Source organism: Phascolarctos cinereus, unplaced genomic scaffold (assembly GCF_003287225.1).
Source record: "Phascolarctos cinereus isolate Bilbo 61053 unplaced genomic scaffold, phaCin_HiC Scaffold_7;HRSCAF=346, whole genome shotgun sequence".
NCBI lineage: Eukaryota > Metazoa > Chordata > Mammalia > Diprotodontia > Phascolarctidae > Phascolarctos > Phascolarctos cinereus.
The window spans coordinates 76,859,158-76,879,760 of record NW_027556180.1 but is presented as its reverse complement, the minus strand read 5'-3'; the positions used below and the strand labels follow the sequence as shown (position 1 = coordinate 76,879,760).

Genomic DNA, 20,603 nt, shown 5'->3' with positions numbered 1-20,603 from the left:
AATTAAATGTAAAATTTAGCCTATTACATGTTGGAATAATTCAGCCCCTACTCCCCCACCAAATAAAAGCATGCTTACGATGAAGTTGTTTACTTGACTTAAATCACTTAGATTCTGTTTCACTCAAATTTCCTCAAACTTCAGCAATTCTTTGTATTTATATATACAGCCTAAATCTCAGTTTTGAAACAAAGTTATTCTCTGACTTCTTAACACCAAATTCATCAGCAGTTATAAGTGTAACTTCTGTCACATTCATAAAAAGACCAACCATTTATAGGTAACAGTGAAACCCAAAGGAAGAAACTCCAATTAAAATTACATGCCTTTAATATAGCAAAAATACATTTATATAATAATTAACCATATTTATATAGTGTTGTTTTTCAAGTACAGTCTAATATGAAGGACTTAAAAAAATGAAGTGTTGGATTTCCCCCACCCATTATTCTCAACTGTCTTAAGGCAAAATTCCTTGAGAAGATAACAGGATGGGAATTTTACCTATCTTACTTTAAAAAAAATGCAATGTGACACTCAGATTTCCCCCCTTCCTTCCCAGTCTGGAAAAAAAGACAAAAACTCAAGGTAAATGCAAAATAATCATGTTAACAATTTTCTATCTCAAATAATTTTTAGTTCAAGAGGTAGATCTGCCTAGTAGAAAAAGTACAATAATCTAACTGTTTACAGACAAGGTTGATAGGAAACTCTGGGGGTAATGACACTTGGAATTTTGAAATATCTTTCTTTGGCAAGTATATGAAATATTTTTTAGGTTCCAACTAGCTACTTCCTTGCTTTATCTCTTAATATGAGCTTTATTGTACCAGTTCTTTCCAAAGAATGCTGAGGACTGCTCTGTTACAACTGAAATTGGGGGACGGGGTGGGATGGGGGGGAACAGTATAATTTAAAACATCTCCCCAAATGGGCCCTTTCTGAATTTCTACTTGCTATTTTCCAACCTGCAATTAAATTATTTGTATAAGAACACAAGCACTATCCTGCTTATTTCTGCTTGCTTTCCTTTTGGCCTGACTGCATTTGAAGTTAATGAATAATGACAGAATTGTTTTTTCCCCACAGTGTTTTCAGGGTAATAGGATTGTTTCTCTTTTTAAAAAAGAGAAAATAACCTGCTGTCTCTGACTTTGTTCCCATATCCTTGGGTCTTAAAAATCTATATGAAGTTTGACTGAACTCTTTCTCTTGTTCATAATTATTATATTCTCTTGGTGCAATAGCAGAACTTTTACCTTATTCAAACTGGGCATTTTTCTCTTGTCTTAAAATGACATTTAAAATGTTTGATTGGATAATTACTTCTCCTTGAAAAAAATGCTTCAAGTAACTTTGAAAAGGGACAGTTTTCTGATGGGGACAAATCACTGATCCTAGTTCAACCTTTGGATATTCCAGCTGAGAGGATTTAAGAATTCCTTACCAATTCTCTTCGCAGATGAATTTTTAACGAATTTTAAGCCTGGCTTAAACTGCCTCAGTAGGACCTTTCAACAAATAAAAATGGTTGGCCTACCATTGGGTACGGGGCTCAGAGTTACGGGTATGGTTGGCCCACTTCCACAGCTGTCTGCAAAAACACTACCCTTCAATTACTGGAACACACATACCAGTATTTTGCCATGGAAGCAGTAGCTGAGTCCAGACGTTTTGCCTCGTGCAGCTGGAGACAGTTGTCCACAAAAGCCCTGGTCACACAGATGCATGTTTTTAATTCAGCTAGTTTGTGCTGCACTGTCTTGTGTCCAAAGTGGGAAGAGGAAATTTTTAAAAAAGGGAACATATAAGAACTTTTAAATGCATGATCTGTCAAGAATTATAAACAGTATAAGGAACTTCCTGGCCCCAAATGATCATGTTCCATTTTGTCCAAAAGTCAGACTCTTATCATTCCAATTGTGACACTCAAAATTTCAGTGCTCAGGAAAATTGCAAAGATGGGTGTAAAAAAGATGGAAAAATTAACATTCTCCTTGGATTTCAGAACATTGGGCCATACTTCCTAAGTAGCATAGTTATTTCTCTCAAGTTGGAGCGCCATCTTGTGGCTCAATAATTCTTGACATAGCTGTTAAAAAAGATCTGTGAGCTAGCCATTCCTCTGTACTTTCTTTGGAAAATGGGATTTTTTTTCTTCTGCATTGATCCCAAGCAATGGTTTTCATGGCTTCCCTTTCTGTTTCACAGCATACTTGGCTGGATTAGCTAGTTCACTAGCATCAGTGCATCTCCACTCATGAAAATGGAAATAAGGAGGCCTATCTATACTTCCATATTCTATAATGGTCTTTGTCTTAGGCCCCATATCACTACAGCACTAAGCAAGTTTATCCCAATTCTTAGTATTTTCTTTTATTAAAAATTATTATTAAATTTTTTAAAATTAGATACTTAAAGAACAAACCCACACAACCTATCAAACAAGCCTACAAAACTGGCAATGATAGCATCATACCCCACCTATAATAAGGCAGAACTCAATGAATTAACAAACAACAGATAGCCTAAGAAAATGCTACTGTTCAGTGTCCTCTTATAGGACACTGCCCAAGGTTCTGACACCTTTGATTATGTTTTTCTTCCTTTTTTCTTTCTTAAAAAATAAGATGTTAATTGTAGTTTGTGGTTGAAGTCCAGCTTCTTAACATACTAATTATGTGAATCCAGGCAAGTCATTTTTTTGGTGCTCTATGAAACTAAGGCTCTAAACTGTACAGAAGATGGCAATCTGCATTGGTAGAGGGAGTTTCCTTATTCAGGGAGTTCCACACATCAGTGAATTCACAAACATGGTACACGTTCCCATCCCTATCATTATAGTCACTGTCTATAAAGTGAACCACACTTCTCCTCCCCCTTCTACCCTTCCAGCAGCAATAACAATTCAGGGCTATTCAGTTTAGAAATAGCATACACATAAGCCAAAGCAAGTCCCAAGCTACAATTGCAACAGTGCTGTCCTGGACCCAAGGGGAAGATTCTTGACTTGATACTACTGCTGGAATAGCCCTAGAACCAGTTTTATTGCAGTAACACTGCTTAGGTATGTAAGCGCCCCCCCTAATCTCTGGAAAAGGAGAACAGGGAAAGCAAAAATATGGGTTGGTTCATGAGAGACAAGGTCAGTATGGAGAAAGCTCTGAAGGGCATGGCAAGCTTAACAGTTTAGCTATTAAAGTCTCATCTCCCGAAGCTTTTGCTGCTATCTGCCCACTCAAATTGGTAATTGCTTAATAAATGTTTGTTAACTGATTCATAAAGTCTACAAACATTTATTAAGCGCTTACTATGTACCAAGCCCTGCGATAAGTGCTTTGGATACAAAGAAAAGCAAAAACTTGACCCTTGATCTCAAGGAGCTCACATTCTAATGGGGGAGATAACAGGCAAAAAACTGTACATGCAAGCTACACACATATACATATACGTATGTATATGTAACATACAGACAGCATAGATGGAGGGAAGGCACTAGCAGTGGGGGGAAGCGGGGAAGGTTTCTCGCAGAAGGTGGGATTCGAGTGGAGTCTTGAAGCAAGCCTAGTAGAGACAACGTGGAGGAAGACTCCTGGCCTGGCAGACAGTCGTAGCAAAGGCATGGAGTTAGGAGATGGCAGGCTTAACAGTGCCATCCACTCACTGGAACTGGCTTTGCCAGTTTGGGAGCTTTTCCTGGAATCCCAGGAAATGACGTCAGTAGGAGAAAACAAAAACTCCTCTGATTTGTATTTAAAACCCTTCCCAATCTAGCATTAGCTAAACTTACCAGAATTTATACATGAAACTTTCCTTCCCCCATTAGATTATGAGGTCCTAGAAGGCAGGGACTGTGTTTTGCTTCGCTTTGTACCCCCAGAGCTTATCACAGTGCTTGGCACATAGTCACAATCTATCTAGTGCAGCCCTCACTGAACTACCTGATGTCTCTCCCACAAGATTCCGAAGGTTTTCATCAGCTGGGGCACTTGTGCACACTGCCTAACAAACACCACCCTACTCTATAGGAACTTACCTACATTCCCTATTACCAAGTAATTTAATAACCAATGAAAGTTAACAATAAAAAAAAAGTTAACAATAGCATCAAGGTATTTAATTTACATTCTAACTTCTTGTTAATGAATTCTAAGCTTCCCATGGTATTATACATTAATTCATGCCAAATATAAATATGAATATTCAAATAATCCACTGAAAACATTTTGTTCTGTATGATAAATATATTAGAATCAGAGTTGGGAAGGACCTTAGAGGTTATCTAGTCCAACTGGGCCTGTTAATTATAAAGCTAGTTAATGAAGAAATAGCTAACCTAGTTTCTTACATATTAAGATTAAAATGTTTGTCTACCCCCATCATTTTCATAACTAACTGTGGGAAGCTGGGAGTGAGTCATGTTCTAGGCATGTTCTCTTGCCAAACCCCAACCTCCTTCTTTTTTATCTCAGAATCAGAAAAGCAGGAATACATATTAGGCCTAGGGGAGCAAGAGATGAGAGTCTTTCACTGCTCTGAAACGGACTGAAACTTATGAGATTAGAAAATTGTATTTTAATTTCAACTAAATACAAGTGAGTAGCAGGAAAAATGCAGGCAGAGAAACTGTCACTGCAACTATACTTTTGTGTTTCTTTGAGTTGTATTATCTATTTAATAGAAAATTGGCAATCTTGTGGTTCTCTTCAATTTCAATTGTATATAAAGTTTGGATCACTAGATCTGAAAATCCTGTAATATAAGTGCTAGTTGAAAATTTTAGGCCTCTATTCAAAAATAAGATTCATGGCACATTTCCAAAAGACCACACAATGGCAGAGTGTGCAAAGGTTGTTTAACAAAGGTGGTTTAAAAAGTCTCATACTGCTGAATAGCTTGGTTGAATTGGGTAACAGGACAATCCTTTCTTAGGAAGTCTCCTATTTCAAACTGATAGTTTAACTTGCACTGCTCTTGAAAGGTAAAGAAGGCCTTTTTCAATGCCTCAAAGCATTTTAAAATCAGCTACTTAAGTGGGGTAGCTGTGGTGGAGTGGGTGAGAGTGAGGGACTTGAAATTAGGACAACTTGAGTTCAAGTCTGGCCTCAGACATTGGTTGTGTGACCCTGAGCAACCTTTCTCAGCCTCAGTTTCCTCATCTGGCAAATGGACATAATAACAGCACCTACTTTCCAGGGTTGTTTTGAGAACCAAGTGAGATAATACATATTCAGTGCTTTGTGAACCTTAAAAAGTGCTATATAAATGATAATGATGATGGCAAAAACAGAATAATTTAAAATATCTTAGAAAGCTTAGAAAATAGATATTTACTATGAAAAGCTTAATGGCCAATTTCTGTAGCCTTTGAAAGTTAATTTGACCCTCTTCTCCTTGATATTTTCTTCCTTGACACTACTGTATTCCAGTTTTCCTCTTCCCTATCTCACCTGTCTCCTTTTTTGATTATACCCACCTCATTCCTGTTAACAGTAGGGGAGAGTCACCCTAATACTGTCCTAGGTTCTCTTCTCCCTCTATACTGTTTCACTTGATTCAATGATCATTTCTATGAAGATGACTCAGATCTACTTATAACTCATCTACTTGTAACCCACTGTATTGTATATTGTAACCGTATTGTAAATCTGCTGACCTCCAATCTCAAATTAGTAACTATCTATTAATTATCTTAAACTGGATGTCCTATAGACAACTCAACAGGACCAAAACCGAACTCCTTATCTTTCCCCGCTAAACCCTCCTGTCTTCTGAATTTTCCTATTACTGTTGAAGTTATCACCATCCTCCCAAGTCACTTAGACTTGTAAGTGAGGTGCCATCTTGAACTCCTTACACTCTCATCCCCTATAGCCAATTAGTGGTCAGGCCCTGTCATTTCTACCTTTGAAACATTTCTCATATATGCCCTATACTCTCCTCTGACACTGCAACCACCTGACACAGTTTCTCACCACCTCAGCACTGGACTACTGCGATACTTTACTGGATAGTTTTCTTGCCTTTGTCTCTTTCTACTCTAATCTATTCTCTACTCAGCTGTCAAACTGACCTTCCTAACATACAGGTCTGACCTCCCTATTAAATAAGCTGCAATGGCTCCCCATTACCTCCAGGATCAAATAGAAAACCCTCTGTTTAGCTTTCAAGGCCCTTCATAACGTGGCCGTTTCCTACCTTTCCAGTCTTCTTAGACCTTACTCATCACACCCATGTACTCTGCTACCCATTGACATGGCCTCCTTGTTGTTTCTTGAGAAGATACTCCACCTGGACTTGGATCATTTTCTTTGACTGTCCCCTATGCCTGGAATGTTCTCCCTCCACATCCCTCCTTCCCAGCTTGCTTGGCTTCTTTCAAGTCTAAGCTAAGGTCCCATCTTCTACAAGAAGCCTTTCCCTGTTCTCCTTAATCTTAGTACCTTCCTTTGGAGATTATCTCCGTGTGTGTGTGTGTGTGTGTGTGTGTGTGTGTGTGTGTGTATTGTATGTGTGTAGGTGATGCAGTGGATAGACTGCCTGGCCTGGAGTCAAGAAGACTCATCTTTGCTTTGTGCCCTGGGCAAGTCACTTCACCCTGTTTGCCTCGGTTTCTTCATCCGTGAAATGAGTTGGAGAAGGAAATGACAAACAACTCCAGTATCTCTGCCAAGAAGACTCCAAAAGGGGCCATGAAGACTTGAACAGGGCTGAAACAACTCAACAACAACAAAGATACTGTTTGTACATAGTTGTTTGCATGATGCCTCCTTCATTAGATTGTGAACTTCTTGAGAGCAGGGACTGTTTTTTGCCTTTCTTTTTACTCTCCGCAGTTAGCCCAGTGCCTGGCATATTGAAGGCACTTAATAAATGTTGATTAACTGACATATTTCTATCTTTCTGCTCTTCACATTGTATAAAAATGTAGCATCAACTTTTCTGTGGGAAAACTGTTGAGATAATTTTTCTATTTTCCACACAGTTATCTGCAAAATCTCATTTTCTAAGACTACCTGAGCAAGGAATGGAGTAATATTTTCAGATTAACCTTCATAACTGAAGTACAAATTTCACTTCTAAGGTCAAAAGCTCATAGAAACACAGAAAGGCCCTTAGGGATTTTGTAGGCCAGAAGTTCTTAACCTGAAGTCCTAGAATTGTCAAGAAATTCATGGATAGATTTCAAGGGATCTGGGAACTGGATGGAAAAAAAATTACATCTTATTTTCACTAACTTTCAACTGAAATTTAGCATTTCCTTCAATTATAAAAGGTTTTAAAATATTCTGAGAAGGCTTTACCAGACTGCCAAAGGAATCCATGAAATGAAAAAGGTTAAGAACCCCTAAGTCTATTCTAACACTCTCATTTTACTAAAAAAGAAAGAAACAGAAGCTCAGAGAAAGAACTGACTTGCCCAGGGCCAAAGTGGTAGACAGTGAAGAGTGTAACACAGGACTCCAGAGTCCAAGGGTGTCCTGGTCAATGATTGACAACTGGAATTAAAAAAAAACACAACAGAACAAAACAGAAGTAGGGCACACTTAAAAGTTCAATCTGCATCATTAATATTTTCTCCAACATTTTCTTAAATTTAGTCAATCAACAAAACCATAAATCAAGCCCTGATTTTTAGTATTGTCGTATCTGAGGTGTACATGTTTATATTAAAAATTTAAGCTCTCAGGAGCTGATTCAAGCTAGTTCCAGAACAGTAAGACACACTGTTAGGAAGTGGGAGCTCCCAGATATTAGAATACTTGTCTGTTTCCTGATACCCAGCATACAAAAATTAGGAAATTTCTCAGGAGTTCAGACACAGAGAATGCTAATTGTTTGTCCTATAGAGAGATGAAGGAGGCAAAGGACCAGAGGTAAGAGAAACCTTTATATTGCTAGGAGTTAGTTGTATGTATTTTATAGGAACAAAGATTGAGACCTAAGATAGGCCTCAAAGGTCAACAGTCCAAACTCCACATCTTAGGGACAAGGAAAATTAATCCCAGGTAGATCGAACAACTTGGCCAACGCCACATAGGCAGTAAATAGTAAACAAAGGATTTGAACCCAGATCCTCTGATTTGAAATCCAGCACTCCTGGAATTCATTATCGTCTCTTGCCTTATCAGGTAGCGATTCCCCCTCAACGGAAGTCTTTAAGCAGAAGATATATGATCATTTGCTGGCAGTTATCAGTTATATAAAGGTTGGATAGCTGAGGTATCCTCCAATTCTTCGATTTTAAGCAATTTCTGCTAAAAACAAGGTCTGCCAGGTCACCAGTGATTTAACAGTTACTAATAAAATGGCTTTTTACTCCATCCTCATCCTTCTTGACTATTCTGTTGCATTTGACTATAGTTATTCATTCCCTTTCCTCCCTGAAACTCCTTTTTCCTTTCACTTCTGCAACACTGTTCTTTATGGTTTTTGTGCCTTTCTCGGTCTCCATGACTGGCTTCTCACTCTTAGTTGCCATTACTATTTTCGCGTCTCACCTCTAAGCGTAAGTATCACCAAAGATTCTGACCTTGGCAATCTTTTCAGGTTCTATGCTCTCTTAGAAGTATTATCTATTCCCATGACCTCAATTGTCACTTCTATATAGAGGACTCCCAAATATAGAGCTACAATCTCTTCCATGAATTCCAGTACTGAATTTCCATGCTTCCGTTGGCTATGTCTACCTAGCTGTTCATTCAAAAGCTCATAACTCAACACTAATTATCTTTCTCCCCAAACCTGTACCTCCTCCTAACTTCCTTGTTTCTGAATATGGAATCACCATTGAACTTGTCCCTCTCCCCGACCAGGGTAAAAATCTCACAAGTCATCCTTAATTCAATCATTTGCCAAGCCCTTGACTCCTGCTATAGCCTCTTAATTAATCTCCCTGACTCTCACTTATCCCTGCTTTAATCCATCTCTCACATGGTTGCCAAAATAATCTTTACAGGTCTGACCTTTGGATTCTCCTTCTCAAAATACAAACTCAGTTGCTTATTCAAGACCTTAGACAAGCTGGCTGGTAAATTATATCATCTGAACCATATTTATGTCACTACTCTTCATACTCCCTACTTCCTAGACAAGCTAAATTATCAGTTGTTCCCTGACATTATCTTGCCCACTTATGGCTCCTATTATATTTAAAAAATAGCATTAAAAAAACCATAGCTCATAAAGTTTAGTGTCTGGGTCTGATAAAAAAGCTGGACTGTTATTTCTAGCTAGAGCATGAAAGGCACAGATTAGTCCACAGATAAGTCTTTATGAACCATAGCATCCTAGAACAACAGCTACAGATTTGGGAGGGATCCAAGGGGTCCAACTCTCTCATTTTATAAAGGAGGAAATTGAGGTCGAGGGGAGTTAAGTTCATACAGATAGTAAGCATCAGAAATCATATTTGAACTCAGAGTCTGGCTCCAAAAGTAGGGTTCTTTCCATTACAACATGCTTTGTTATAATGGACTCTGATAATCAGTAATTTTTGTGAGTATATAAAGCAGATAATGAAGAGCACTTTGGGTAAATTATCAGTTATTTACAGTTGCCCTTGGAAGCAGGGAAGGACGGCTTGTCTTTTTCAAGGAGAGAATGGAGCCTTGATTATGTGTTATTAGCCTTAATAATTTGTCATTAGCCTCAGAAAGGGGCAGGAACAGGGAGGAATATGCTATTTTTCTGAAGAACACAGAATAGGGCATGAGAAAGGACAGAACTGTAACAAGACTGCTCAATTTATCTGAAACAAAAGACAAGGAGAAGACCCTTTTATCTATGCCTCCTTATTCCTTCCATATCTTATATCCTTCAAGTTCTAGGTCTACTACCACATCCTCCAGGAAACAGTCTCAGATACCAACCTCCTGGAATGACTGTTTTTTTTTTTTTTTGACCTCTGCTACTGTATGTACCTATCTTAATAGAACATCTACCTAGGACAGGCACTTCAAATGGACGGTGAGCAGGCCCTGAACTGAGTAAGAAGAAATGAGTGGATTGGAAGGCATTCAATCATCCCAACCTGCTCCCTGACCCAAAAGCCCATCTTTCTCATTCTGTCAATAAACATTTATTAATGTTTGGCTATTCCTTCTCCTGCACAGTCCTCATTCAATCATTTGCTAAGTCCTTGACTCAGGAGTTGTCAATAGCCACATAATTAATCTCCCTGCCTCTAAGTATACTTCTTGCTGCTCTAATCCATCCCTCACACAGTTGCCACAGTTGGGTCTGATCCATGGATTCTCCTCCTCAAAATCCAAATTCAATATCTCATTCATGTATTAAGCACTAGAGACACAAAGAAACATAAGACAGTCCCTGCCCTTAGGAGCTCACCATCTAATAGGACAGACAACATGCAAATAAGCTATATAAAGGGTGAACTGGAAATAGTCAACAGAAGGAAAGCATTAGAAGTAAGGTGGATTTTAGCTGCAACCTGAAGGAAGTCAGAAATAGGAAAGAGAGATGAGGAGGAGCCCATTCCAGGGAGAGAAAACAGCCAGAGAAAATGCCCAAAGTTGAGAGATGGGGTGGGAGTGGGGTGGGGAAAGGCAGAATGTACAAGACACAGGAAGACTAGAAAGGCTGGGGGTGGGAGGAGGTTGACCAGGTTCTGAAGAGGTCTGAATGTCCAAAAAAGGATTCTATATTTGATCCCAGGGGTAATAGGGAGCCAACTGATTTTATTAGTGGGGTTTGGAGGAAGGGTAACATGATCAGACCAGCTCTTTAGGAAGATCACTTTGATAGCTGAGTGGAGGGTAGACTGGAGTGGGGAGAGATTTTGGTAGGGAGACCAACCAGCAGGCTATTGCAATAATCTGGGCACAAGGTGGGCAGCTAGGTGGCACAGTGCATAGAGAGCTAGACCTGGAGTCAGGAAGACCTGAGTTCAAATCTGGCCTCAGACATTTAATAGCTGGGAGATCCTGGGCAAGTCATTTCACCCTGTTTACCTCAGTTTCCTCCTCGTAAAATAAGCTGGAGAAGGAAATGGTAAAACACTCCAGTATCTTTGCCAAGAAAACCCCAAATGGGGTGAATGCAGAGTAGGACCTGACTGAAATGACTCACCAATGACAACAAAGGGAGCAGGGTATGAGGGCCTATACAAGGATGGTGTCAGAGGAAAGAAGGGGGCATAGAAGACAGACGGGACAACGGAAAACTGCTAGGACTTGGTTGCAGATTGAGTACATAGGAGAGGGGCGGTGAGAGAATGAGGAGTAGAGAATTATACGCAGGTTCCCAGCCTGGATGACTGGGAGAACGGCAGCACCCTCCAAGTCTGGAAGGGGACACAGTTTGGAGAGAGAGATAAGAGGCTCTGTTTTGCACATGCCGAGGTAAGACGTCTACAAGGCAGCCCATTTGAGATACCCGATAGGCAGCTGGAGACTGGAGGTCAGCAGAGAGGACAGAGCTAGATGCGCAGATCTGAGAAACATCAGCATAGAGATGGTGAGTGAATCTATGGGAGCTGATGAGATCACCAAGTGCAACAGTATTAAGGAAGAACAAAGAAGGGCCCGGGACAGAGCCCTAGAGAAACCAATAGAAACCAGCGTTCTTAGAATGATACTCTGTAGCTGTATGGTCATGAAATAAATATCACAGCCTCCATAGGGACAAAACTGTGGGTGACTGAAAAAACAACAGACAGATGCTCATAGGCTTCAGCACTGCGACTCCATGCGCTGTAACATATGGCCAATGATGAACTGCACACAGTAGGGATCTTCTAGGATCACGCTTTGCATATCTATACAATATGTGTGTCTGTTACAGACGCTCATATGTATGTTAGGGTCTCCTCTCCCGCCTCATTTTCCTTGGCCTTTTCCTAGTGTTTGACACTCTTGAATACATCCTCCTTCCGTCTCTTTTTTTCTTTTTCTTTTTAGGCAACTGGGGTTAAGTGACTTGGCCAGGGTCACACAGCTAGTAAGTGTCAAGTGTTTGGTCTGGCCCCAGACTCAGGTCCACTTGACTTCAGGGCTGGTGCTCTATCCACTGCATCACCTAGCTGCCCCCAATCTCTTTTTTTCTTGGTTTCTTTGCACTGAGAGTACAAATGACAACACAGATCCATGGAGAAAGTAATAAACACCCAACTAAAAAGCCTTGAAACAATCTAGAAGCTACAAAAGTAAATGTTTTCCTTACTATTAAACATTAAGCAAAGCATCTGAGTGTGAAATGTCATGGTTCTCTCATCTCATTATAATCTTACGATTACCCATTCCCACAGGGCATAGGTTGCCTAACTCACTTTTCAGTTTTTAAAAATATTTCACATTTCAATCGATATTTTTGGTTTTTTATATCACCTTGATTTCTGAATCTACTTCCTACACAGCCAGTCATTGTAAAATAAAAAAAGAGGGAAAAAAAAGCAGTTCAGCAAAAACTGACCAGTTCATCAACTGAGTCTGACAGTACATGCAATGTTTCACATCCCATCCTCCAACCTCTGCAAGGAAGACTAACTCACTTGAAAAAAATAATAGCATAGTAAGGGAAAAATGTGGCTTAATCAGAGCTTTGATTTGGGGGAGGAAGATAATCTAAATGAAAGATGATGGAGAATCACTGGAAGGTTTTTATGAGTATAAATGACTGAAAAGGTTGTCTTTCAATTATTCTAACACTTACTGAATGCTTACTATGTTCTGCCTAGATCAAGATCACAAAAATAAAGAAAATATGCTTTCCAGCTATAATGGCGGGACATATGGCAAGGTGCCCAGGTAAGCCCCCATCTTGGTGGATGCCTGGATTCACCAAGACTCTACTGATAGCTGGAAAACCAAGTAAGCATTGAGATAGTGCTAAGAAGGATCCACTGGATACCGCATGCAGAAAAGGGCAGGAGAAGAGCTTGAGCCAAAGAAGAAGGAATCTGTTAAGCACCCTGATGTAATGGTATCCTTGTTTAGGTAGAAACTGGACTAGCTGGTTTCTGAGGACCCTTCCGCCTCTTAGATTCTTGGATCCTCATCACTGTCTTCAAATTATGGATGAGAAATTATGTCATATACCGCAAAAGTATCCTTTATGTCCCCTAAATACACTCATAAATAAACATTTTAGGAGAGATAAAGGATAGTTTTGCTATATCTGATACTTATTATTCCTTTAAAAATGAACTATATCATTCATTTGATTTTAATAGGCAGCTGGCAATCATTGCATAAATGATGATTATTACTGATCTTCATGTCTGAAGAAGGCAATGACTATCTGAAAGGTCTGAAATAATTCTCCTGAAGCTCTCACTGCAATGTAGATCCATGCAAATGAGGGTGGCCAGAAATAGAGATGTAGAAACCATACTTCTCTGATATTAGGTATCTCTACGTGTCTTATTTTCTGGTGGCTGCCTATTGCTGCCATTTTTAAGGCCTTGTCCTTCAAACTCACTTGAAATGCTAGCTAGAACTGAACCATCTTACATCAGAAAGGGGCTTGTTAGCATGGTGAAATGTCCAACAATGATAAGAAACAGGGCAACATATTCAAAATTACTTGATCTAAGCTTACCTGTATATGTGCGATTGTTTTCCCAAAAGCTTTTCTCTGTTTGACATAATTCCTAGTTTCTTCAAACATAAATTCACATGCAGAAATGGCAATCTCAGAAATCACTAACCTTTCCTGTAAACAAAAGAGAGGGACTCTGAAAATAATTCTGATTACTTGTGAAAATGTTTAATTATAGCAAACCCCCAAAATGCTCTAGTTTTTTTTTTTTAGCATTTGTGAGGAAAAAAAGACCTTAAAGGAAAAACTCCATATCATATCAACAATTACTTATTACATACCTACAGTGCTAGGCACTTGTGTTACGGACTGATGGATACAAAAGCAAATACCTTCTATGCATTTCGATGAGATTTCTTATCCTACCCTCCAATTCAGAGATTGCATTTGGATTCACTGTAACTATTAATGGATGAAAACTAATCAAACCTGTATTGCGCTTGACTAATAAACATTTACTTGTTCAGTTGTTTTTCAGTCATGTCTAACTCTTCATGACCCTATTTGGGGTTTTCTTGTCAAAGATAATGGAATGGCTTGCCATTTTTTTTTCTCCAGCTCATTTTACAGATGTGGAAATTGAGGCAAACTGTGAACTGACTTCCCTTGCGTCACCATAGCAGCTTTTTGCATCTGGGTTCTTTTTTTTGTTTGCTCATTCTTTCAGTCAATTTATATATGTGTGTATATATATGCATATATGTATATGTACATATATACACTTTTATATATATATATATATATACATACATATAAAATGTATATATATATATATACATATATAAAATGTATATATATATACATATATAAAATGTATATATGCAAAATGTATATGTATGTATGTATATGGCAATTGGGGTTAAGTGACTTGTCCAAGGTCACACAGCTAGTAAGTGTCAAGTGTTTGGTCTGAGGCCAGATTGGAACTCAGGTCCTCCTGACTTCAGGGCTGGCGCTCTATCCACTGCGCCACCTAGCTGCCCCCGACATTTATATTAATAAGCTCTTTAAGCCAGCAGTTCAGTTGCTCTGAACCTGCAGAACCTTCCACAGGGCTAACAGTGACTGAGTCCAGCAGCATTCTGGATCATGCCACTTTGGAAGCACTGAAAATTTGTAGGCTCCCAGACCAAGCTGTGAAAGCAGCAGAAGTCCAGACCAGACATTTCCCTGCAAAGTGGCATGATCCAGGTAGAAAGAGGTCTGCTCACTGAACCCCTGGTCTGAGCTCTGCAAGTTCCTGACCTAGCTTGGGTCTGTGGGCTTTCATGTAGCTGAACTTCAGTAGGATGCTGCTGGCCTCAGTCACTGTTAGCCCTGTGGAAGGTTCTGCAGGTTCAGAGCCACTGCACTGCTAGCTCCTCTACGGTCTTGGTCTTCTGCTCTGGTTTTTCCACTGCAAGGTTACGTTGTGCTGTGTTAGATATACATCTGTCACATTACATATTACAATACACAAAACATTACATTTGTTTTGTGCTTGTCACCCAGCTAGGTCCCTGTATTTGGTTGTGGCTGCTCCTCTCTATGCTGGTCTCTGATGCAGAACTGGGTAATGGGTGACAGAGTTGCCAGATGGTACCTGTTCCTGCTCCTAGTGGCAGTTCAGAGGTGTCTAGGTCCTCTTTCTGTCCCTCTGCTTCTTACCTTGGTTGTCTTTCCATCACTGGGTACTAGAATGCGCCCATGCTGCCACCACTGCTACTCTGTGAACTACTTACTTTTTCTTAGTTTTCCCAACTAGAATTCATTCAGGCACTTTCCCTAGATTGTTAGGGAGTAGGTATGTTTGGAGGCAAAAAATGTTGATACTCATACCACCGTCATGGCACCACCTTGACTCTACCTTCCCATGCATTTGACATTCCAAGCCTAGTCGCCCAAATATTCCCTAAAACATCCTTTTGACTTAAAACATGAATTTCCAGGTGTCAAAAACAATAAAAACAAATAGAAACACACCTCTAGCATCCACCAAGGCTCCAATTAATCCTGTTCTACTTCACATTAATATTACACAGAGGTAGGAATATATACCTCTGTATATGATACAGGTATAAATCCAAGTTGACCCTACCTGTGGGAGTTCTGCCATGAGGTAATAGAAGCCTTTATTTTCTTCTCCAAGTAGGGCACTTGCTGGCAACCGTACATCTTCAAAAAACAGTTCTGCTGTATCCTTTTTAAAAAGGACATAAAGCAAGAAAAAAAATTATATTTTAGGGCCATAGTCTTTTTAAATACAAGGAGATAGTATCTTTCTACGTACTTATATGTGAAAAGGACAAGAAATCTTGAAATATACTAAGATTTTTACTTGGTTACTGAAAACATGACGTGTGGGGAAAAAAATCATTTGGCTAGGAGTGACGGAGGTAGAGATTATATATGATACATGAGAGGTGTTGCAGGTTAGTAATAATAATTAATAAAAATAACAACAATAATAGTATTTATATAGTACCTATTATGTGCTAGGTACTGCCTTAAATTTTACAAAACTTATCTCATTTGATCTTTACAACAATGATGAGAGGTAGGTGCTATTATTAATCTCGTTTTACTTTCTTTGTTTTCTTTTATTCTATTCTCTCTTTTGACCTTGTCCCTCCTCAGAAGTGTTTGCTTCTAATTACCCCCTTCCCCAATCTGCCCTCCCTTCTATCATCCCTCACTCTCTTATCCCTTTCCCCCCATTTTCCTGCAGGGAAGACAGATTTCCATATCCAATTGAGTGTGTATGTTATTCCCTCCTTAAGCCAAATCCAATGAGAATAAGATTCACTCATTTCCTCTCACCTTCCCCCACTTTCCCTCCACTATAACAGCCTTTTCTAGTCCGTTTTATTTGAGATAATTTACCCCCATTCTACCTCTCCCTTTCTCCTTCTCGCAGCATAATCCTCTCTCACCCCTTAATTTTATTTTTTAGATATCACCCTTTCAACTTCAACTCACCCTGTGCCATCCATCCATCTATCTATCTATCTATCTATCTACATATTTTTCCCTCCAACTACCCTAATACTGACAAAGGTCTCATGAGTTACAAATATCATCTTTCCATGTAGGAATGTAAACAGTTCAACATAATAAGTCCCTTAAGATTTTTCTTTCGTTTTCATACTTCTCTTGAGTCTTGTATTTGAAAGTCAAATTTTCTATTCAGCTCTGCTCTTCTCATCAAGAATGCTTGTAAGTTCTCTATTTCACTAAATATCCATTTTTTCCCCTGAAGGATTATACTCAGTTTTGCTGGGTAGGTGATTCTTGGTTGTAATCCTATCTACTTTGCCCTCTGGAATATCCACATTCCAAGACCCTACAGTCCCTTAATGTAGAAGATACTAAATCTTGTGTTATCCTGATTGTGTTTCAATAATACTTGAATTGTTTCTTTCTGGCTGCTTGCAATATTTTCTCCTTGACCTGGGAACTCTGGAATTTGGCTATAATATTCCTAGGAGTTTTCCTTTGGGGATATCTTTCGGGAGGTGATTAGTGGATTTCTTTCCATTTCTATTTTACCCTCTGGTTCTAGAATTTCAGGGCAGTTTTCCTTGATAATGTCTTGAAAGATGATGTCTAGGCTTTTTTTTGATCACTGCTTTCAGATAGTCCAGTAATTTTTAAATTATCTCCTCTGGAGCTATTTTCCAGGTCAGTTGTATTTCCAATGAGATATTTTACATTGTCTTCTATTTTTTTCATTCTTTTGATTTTGTTTTATAATGTGTTGATTTCTCATAAAGTCACTAGCTTCCAATTGCTCCATTCTAATTTTTAAGGAAGTATTTTCTTCAGTGAGCTTTTGGACTTCCTTTTCCATTTGACCAATTTTGCTTTTTAGGGCATTCTTCTCCTCATTGGCTTTTTGGACCTCTTTTGCCATTTGGGTTAATCTATTTTTTAAGGTGTTATTTTCTTCAGTTTTTTTTGGGTCTCCTTTAGCAAGCTGTTGTCTTGTTTTTCATGTTTTTCTTGCATCACTCTTATTTCTCTTCCCAATTTTTTCCTCTGCTTCTCTTACTTGCTTCTCAAAATCCTTTTTGAGCTCTTCCATGGCCTGGGACCAATTCATATTTTTCTTGAAGGCTTTGGATTGGAAGCTTTGACTTTGTTGTCTTCTTCTGGTTGTCAAATGTTTTGATCTTCTTTGTCACCAAAGTTAAGATTCTATCACCTGCCTTTTTTTTTTTGTGCTGTTTGCTCATGATCCCAGTCAATTATTTGACTTTTAAATTCTTTGTTAAGGTAGAGGTCTACTTCCAGTGTGGAGAATGTACTGTCTCAAGCTTTGGGGGTTTAGTGTAGCTGTTTTCCGAGATACTTCTAGGCACCTGTAAATTTTCAGTTCTTCTACAGTGGTATGATCAAAGGCGAGGTGTTTACTCCTTTCCTGGCCTAAGCTCTGATCTATGATTGACCACAAGCATTCTTTTCAGCCTTGGAACTGTGAAGAGAATTTCTTCTGCACAGCCACCACAAGCTCTACCATGCCAGCTCTCTTCCTCGCCCCAGGACTGCTACCCAGAACTACAACCTGGATCCAAGCACAGGCAAAGCAAGAGAATCCTGCCTCAGTGCCTGCAAAGAGATCCCTCAATCCCCCTTTGATGAGCCACTAGATCCTCCCTCTATCTATAGGCCTAGAGCTCTGGCTGGGACTGGGGCTGGGACAGAGCTCCTCTCTCACTGAAGTCAAATACACTTTTCCTACTGACCTTTTAAGTTGTCTTTGGTGCTTGTGGGTTGAGAAGTCTGGAAACCACCACAGCTCCCCTTGATTCATTCCCCTGAGGGATGTTCCAGGTTTGATGAGGCCCAGTTTTTCCCTGCATGGACCACGCTGAATTGTACTGCTCTCCCAGCCTGGTGCAACAGACTTTTCCTGCCGACCTTCCAGGTTGTCTTAGGCTGGAAATTTATTTCACTCTGTCTTTTTGTGGGTTCTGCTGCTCCAGAATTTGTTTAGAGCCATTTTTTACAGGTATTTGGAGGGGTTTGGGGGAGAGCTCAAGCAAGTCACTGCTTTCACTCCACCATCTTGGCTCTTCCCCATCATTTTAAAGATAAGTGCTTGTGACTTTTCTAAGGCCAGACAGTAAGTGTCTGAGGCTAGATTTGAACTCAAGTGTTTCTGACTCTCCAGCACTCTGCCTACTGTCTCACCTAGAATGTTCAATATTAAACAAACATTGTTATAACCAACTATAGTATGTCCTATGGCTTACCTGAGCTTTCAATCCCATTTTATGAAGCTTTTGTCCCTTGATGAATCCTTTCATCCCATTTTCCACTAGGAAAAGGCTAATACCATGGGCAGGAGAGCGAGCTTCATGGTTTGTAACAGCAACAACTATCACTAAATCACACAACCACCCATTAGTAATGAAGACCTGTATAAAAACACATAACATCAAAATACTTTATAATGCTCCAAAGAGACAGTATAGTGTAATGTTAAGAGTGCTTGGCCTCACAGCCAATAAGACCTGAGTTCAAGTCTCTCCTCTGACACATGCTAGCCATATGATCCTGGAAAAGTCAAATTAACTTCTTAGTGCTCGAGACAACTCTCTAAATTGCAGCAAAGGGGTCAATCTGCACTGGCAAATGAAATCACAGGTCCCGTCTTTATTCCTGTTCTGTAGTGTTCCAAGTCTGTGTGCTGAAAAGGAAAATCACTATTTCATTCAGAAAAAGCCAAAGGCACTTGGCTGCTCCCCACTTCTGCAGAGTCAGCTAAACAACAACAGACCTCATTTCTCAGAAAGGAAGGTAAAGGAAAAGTGTCTCTCAATATTTGTTCTGCTAAGACTGTAAAAAATAACAAGCAGCACACTCTGTTATCAACCCCAAAACAATTATCCATTGGACAGTTAGAAACCAGCCTAGAATGAAACACCACTGAAGGAGCCCGAGACAAAGCAACATCACAGGACTGTGGCATACACATAACAATATTTAAAAGATCAATTCTGTGTAATTCAACAAGTTCTTACTGCCAATCTTCTATGTCCCAAGTGGGAATATGAGGACTAAAAAAAAAAGGCTGAAGGTCACAGGCCTGTTGTCCCTGAGGATATACATATAAATAAATACAAAGTGGGCAAAAAATAAATACAAAGTAATTTGGATATGGGAAAGAGTACTAACTTTCCCCTTTTATTGGTATGAATGTGTTAAATGAATGAATGTGTTGAAATAATGGTTAAAACCAAAACCAAAACCAAATGTCTGTGGAACAAATGTCTATCTCTGCCGCGTCACTGAACCAGGCAGAACCGAGGCCCAGGAAGCGGTGTGATGTAATGCTTCTTGGCTAAGGTGAGTTCGGCATTTCACCACAGTGTAGGTAGTGAGGCCTAGCTCAATAGTATTCTGTTACCCAGGGGTGAATCAGGAAAAGTCTCTTATAGAAGATGGTTCTTGAGTTAAGTCTTAGGAAGAAGAGAGCATTACAGAAAAGAGGTGGACTGTAATGCACAAAGGAAGATCAATTAGGCCAGTTTGGCTAAAGTGAGTGACAGGGAAAGCCTGAAACTTTGTATTTTTCTCTTCCCAGTGGTAGATAAAAGTATGAGATAAAGACAAAGAACAGAACTTGTCACCAGTCAAATCACAATAATAACTTACACTTCTATAGGGTTTTACAATTCACAAAGTAATTTCATGCCCATTATCTCCTTTAATTCTTACAATAACCCTAGGAGGCAGTTAAAGAAGAAAGAATCACAGATTTAAAGCTGGAATATACATACCTCGGTTGAAGAAACAGAGGCCAAGAGAAGTTGTGTTTTCCCCTAATTCACACAAGGAATAGGCTTCATGAACAAGAGTGAACCCAAATGCTGACTCCAAATCCGCCTGTTGCTCCAGGATCCAACTTGCCCATTAGTCTTATTTTACAGATGGTGGAACTTCAGAGTACCCAGGCTAATTAATGGCAATAGTGCTAATAGAACTTGGGTCCTCTGACTACAAATCCAGGGGTCTTTCTAATTTGCTATTTCTATTTAATTAGATTCATTTCAACAAAT

At 39.4% G+C, this 20,603-nt stretch overlaps 1 protein-coding gene across 3 annotated transcripts in view; it reads right to left on the bottom strand.

Moving 5' to 3' along the window:
• The window catches only part of ACADL (acyl-CoA dehydrogenase long chain), a 70,649-nt gene that overhangs the window by 30,364 nt on the left and 19,682 nt on the right, over positions 1–20,603 (bottom strand). For all 3 annotated transcript variants that reach the window (XR_013483330.1, XR_013483331.1, XM_021008779.2), the window contains exons 6-9: positions 18,795–18,959; positions 15,638–15,739; positions 13,561–13,674; positions 1,635–1,762 (exon numbers count right to left, since the gene is read on the bottom strand). Coding sequence is in view for 1 of the 3 variants with exons in the window: in XM_021008779.2 (XP_020864438.1) it covers positions 1,635–1,762; positions 13,561–13,674; positions 15,638–15,739; positions 18,795–18,959 (509 nt within the window). In the remaining 2 variants the exon portion in view is untranslated. The remainder of the gene's footprint in view (positions 1–1,634; positions 1,763–13,560; positions 13,675–15,637; positions 15,740–18,794; positions 18,960–20,603) is intronic.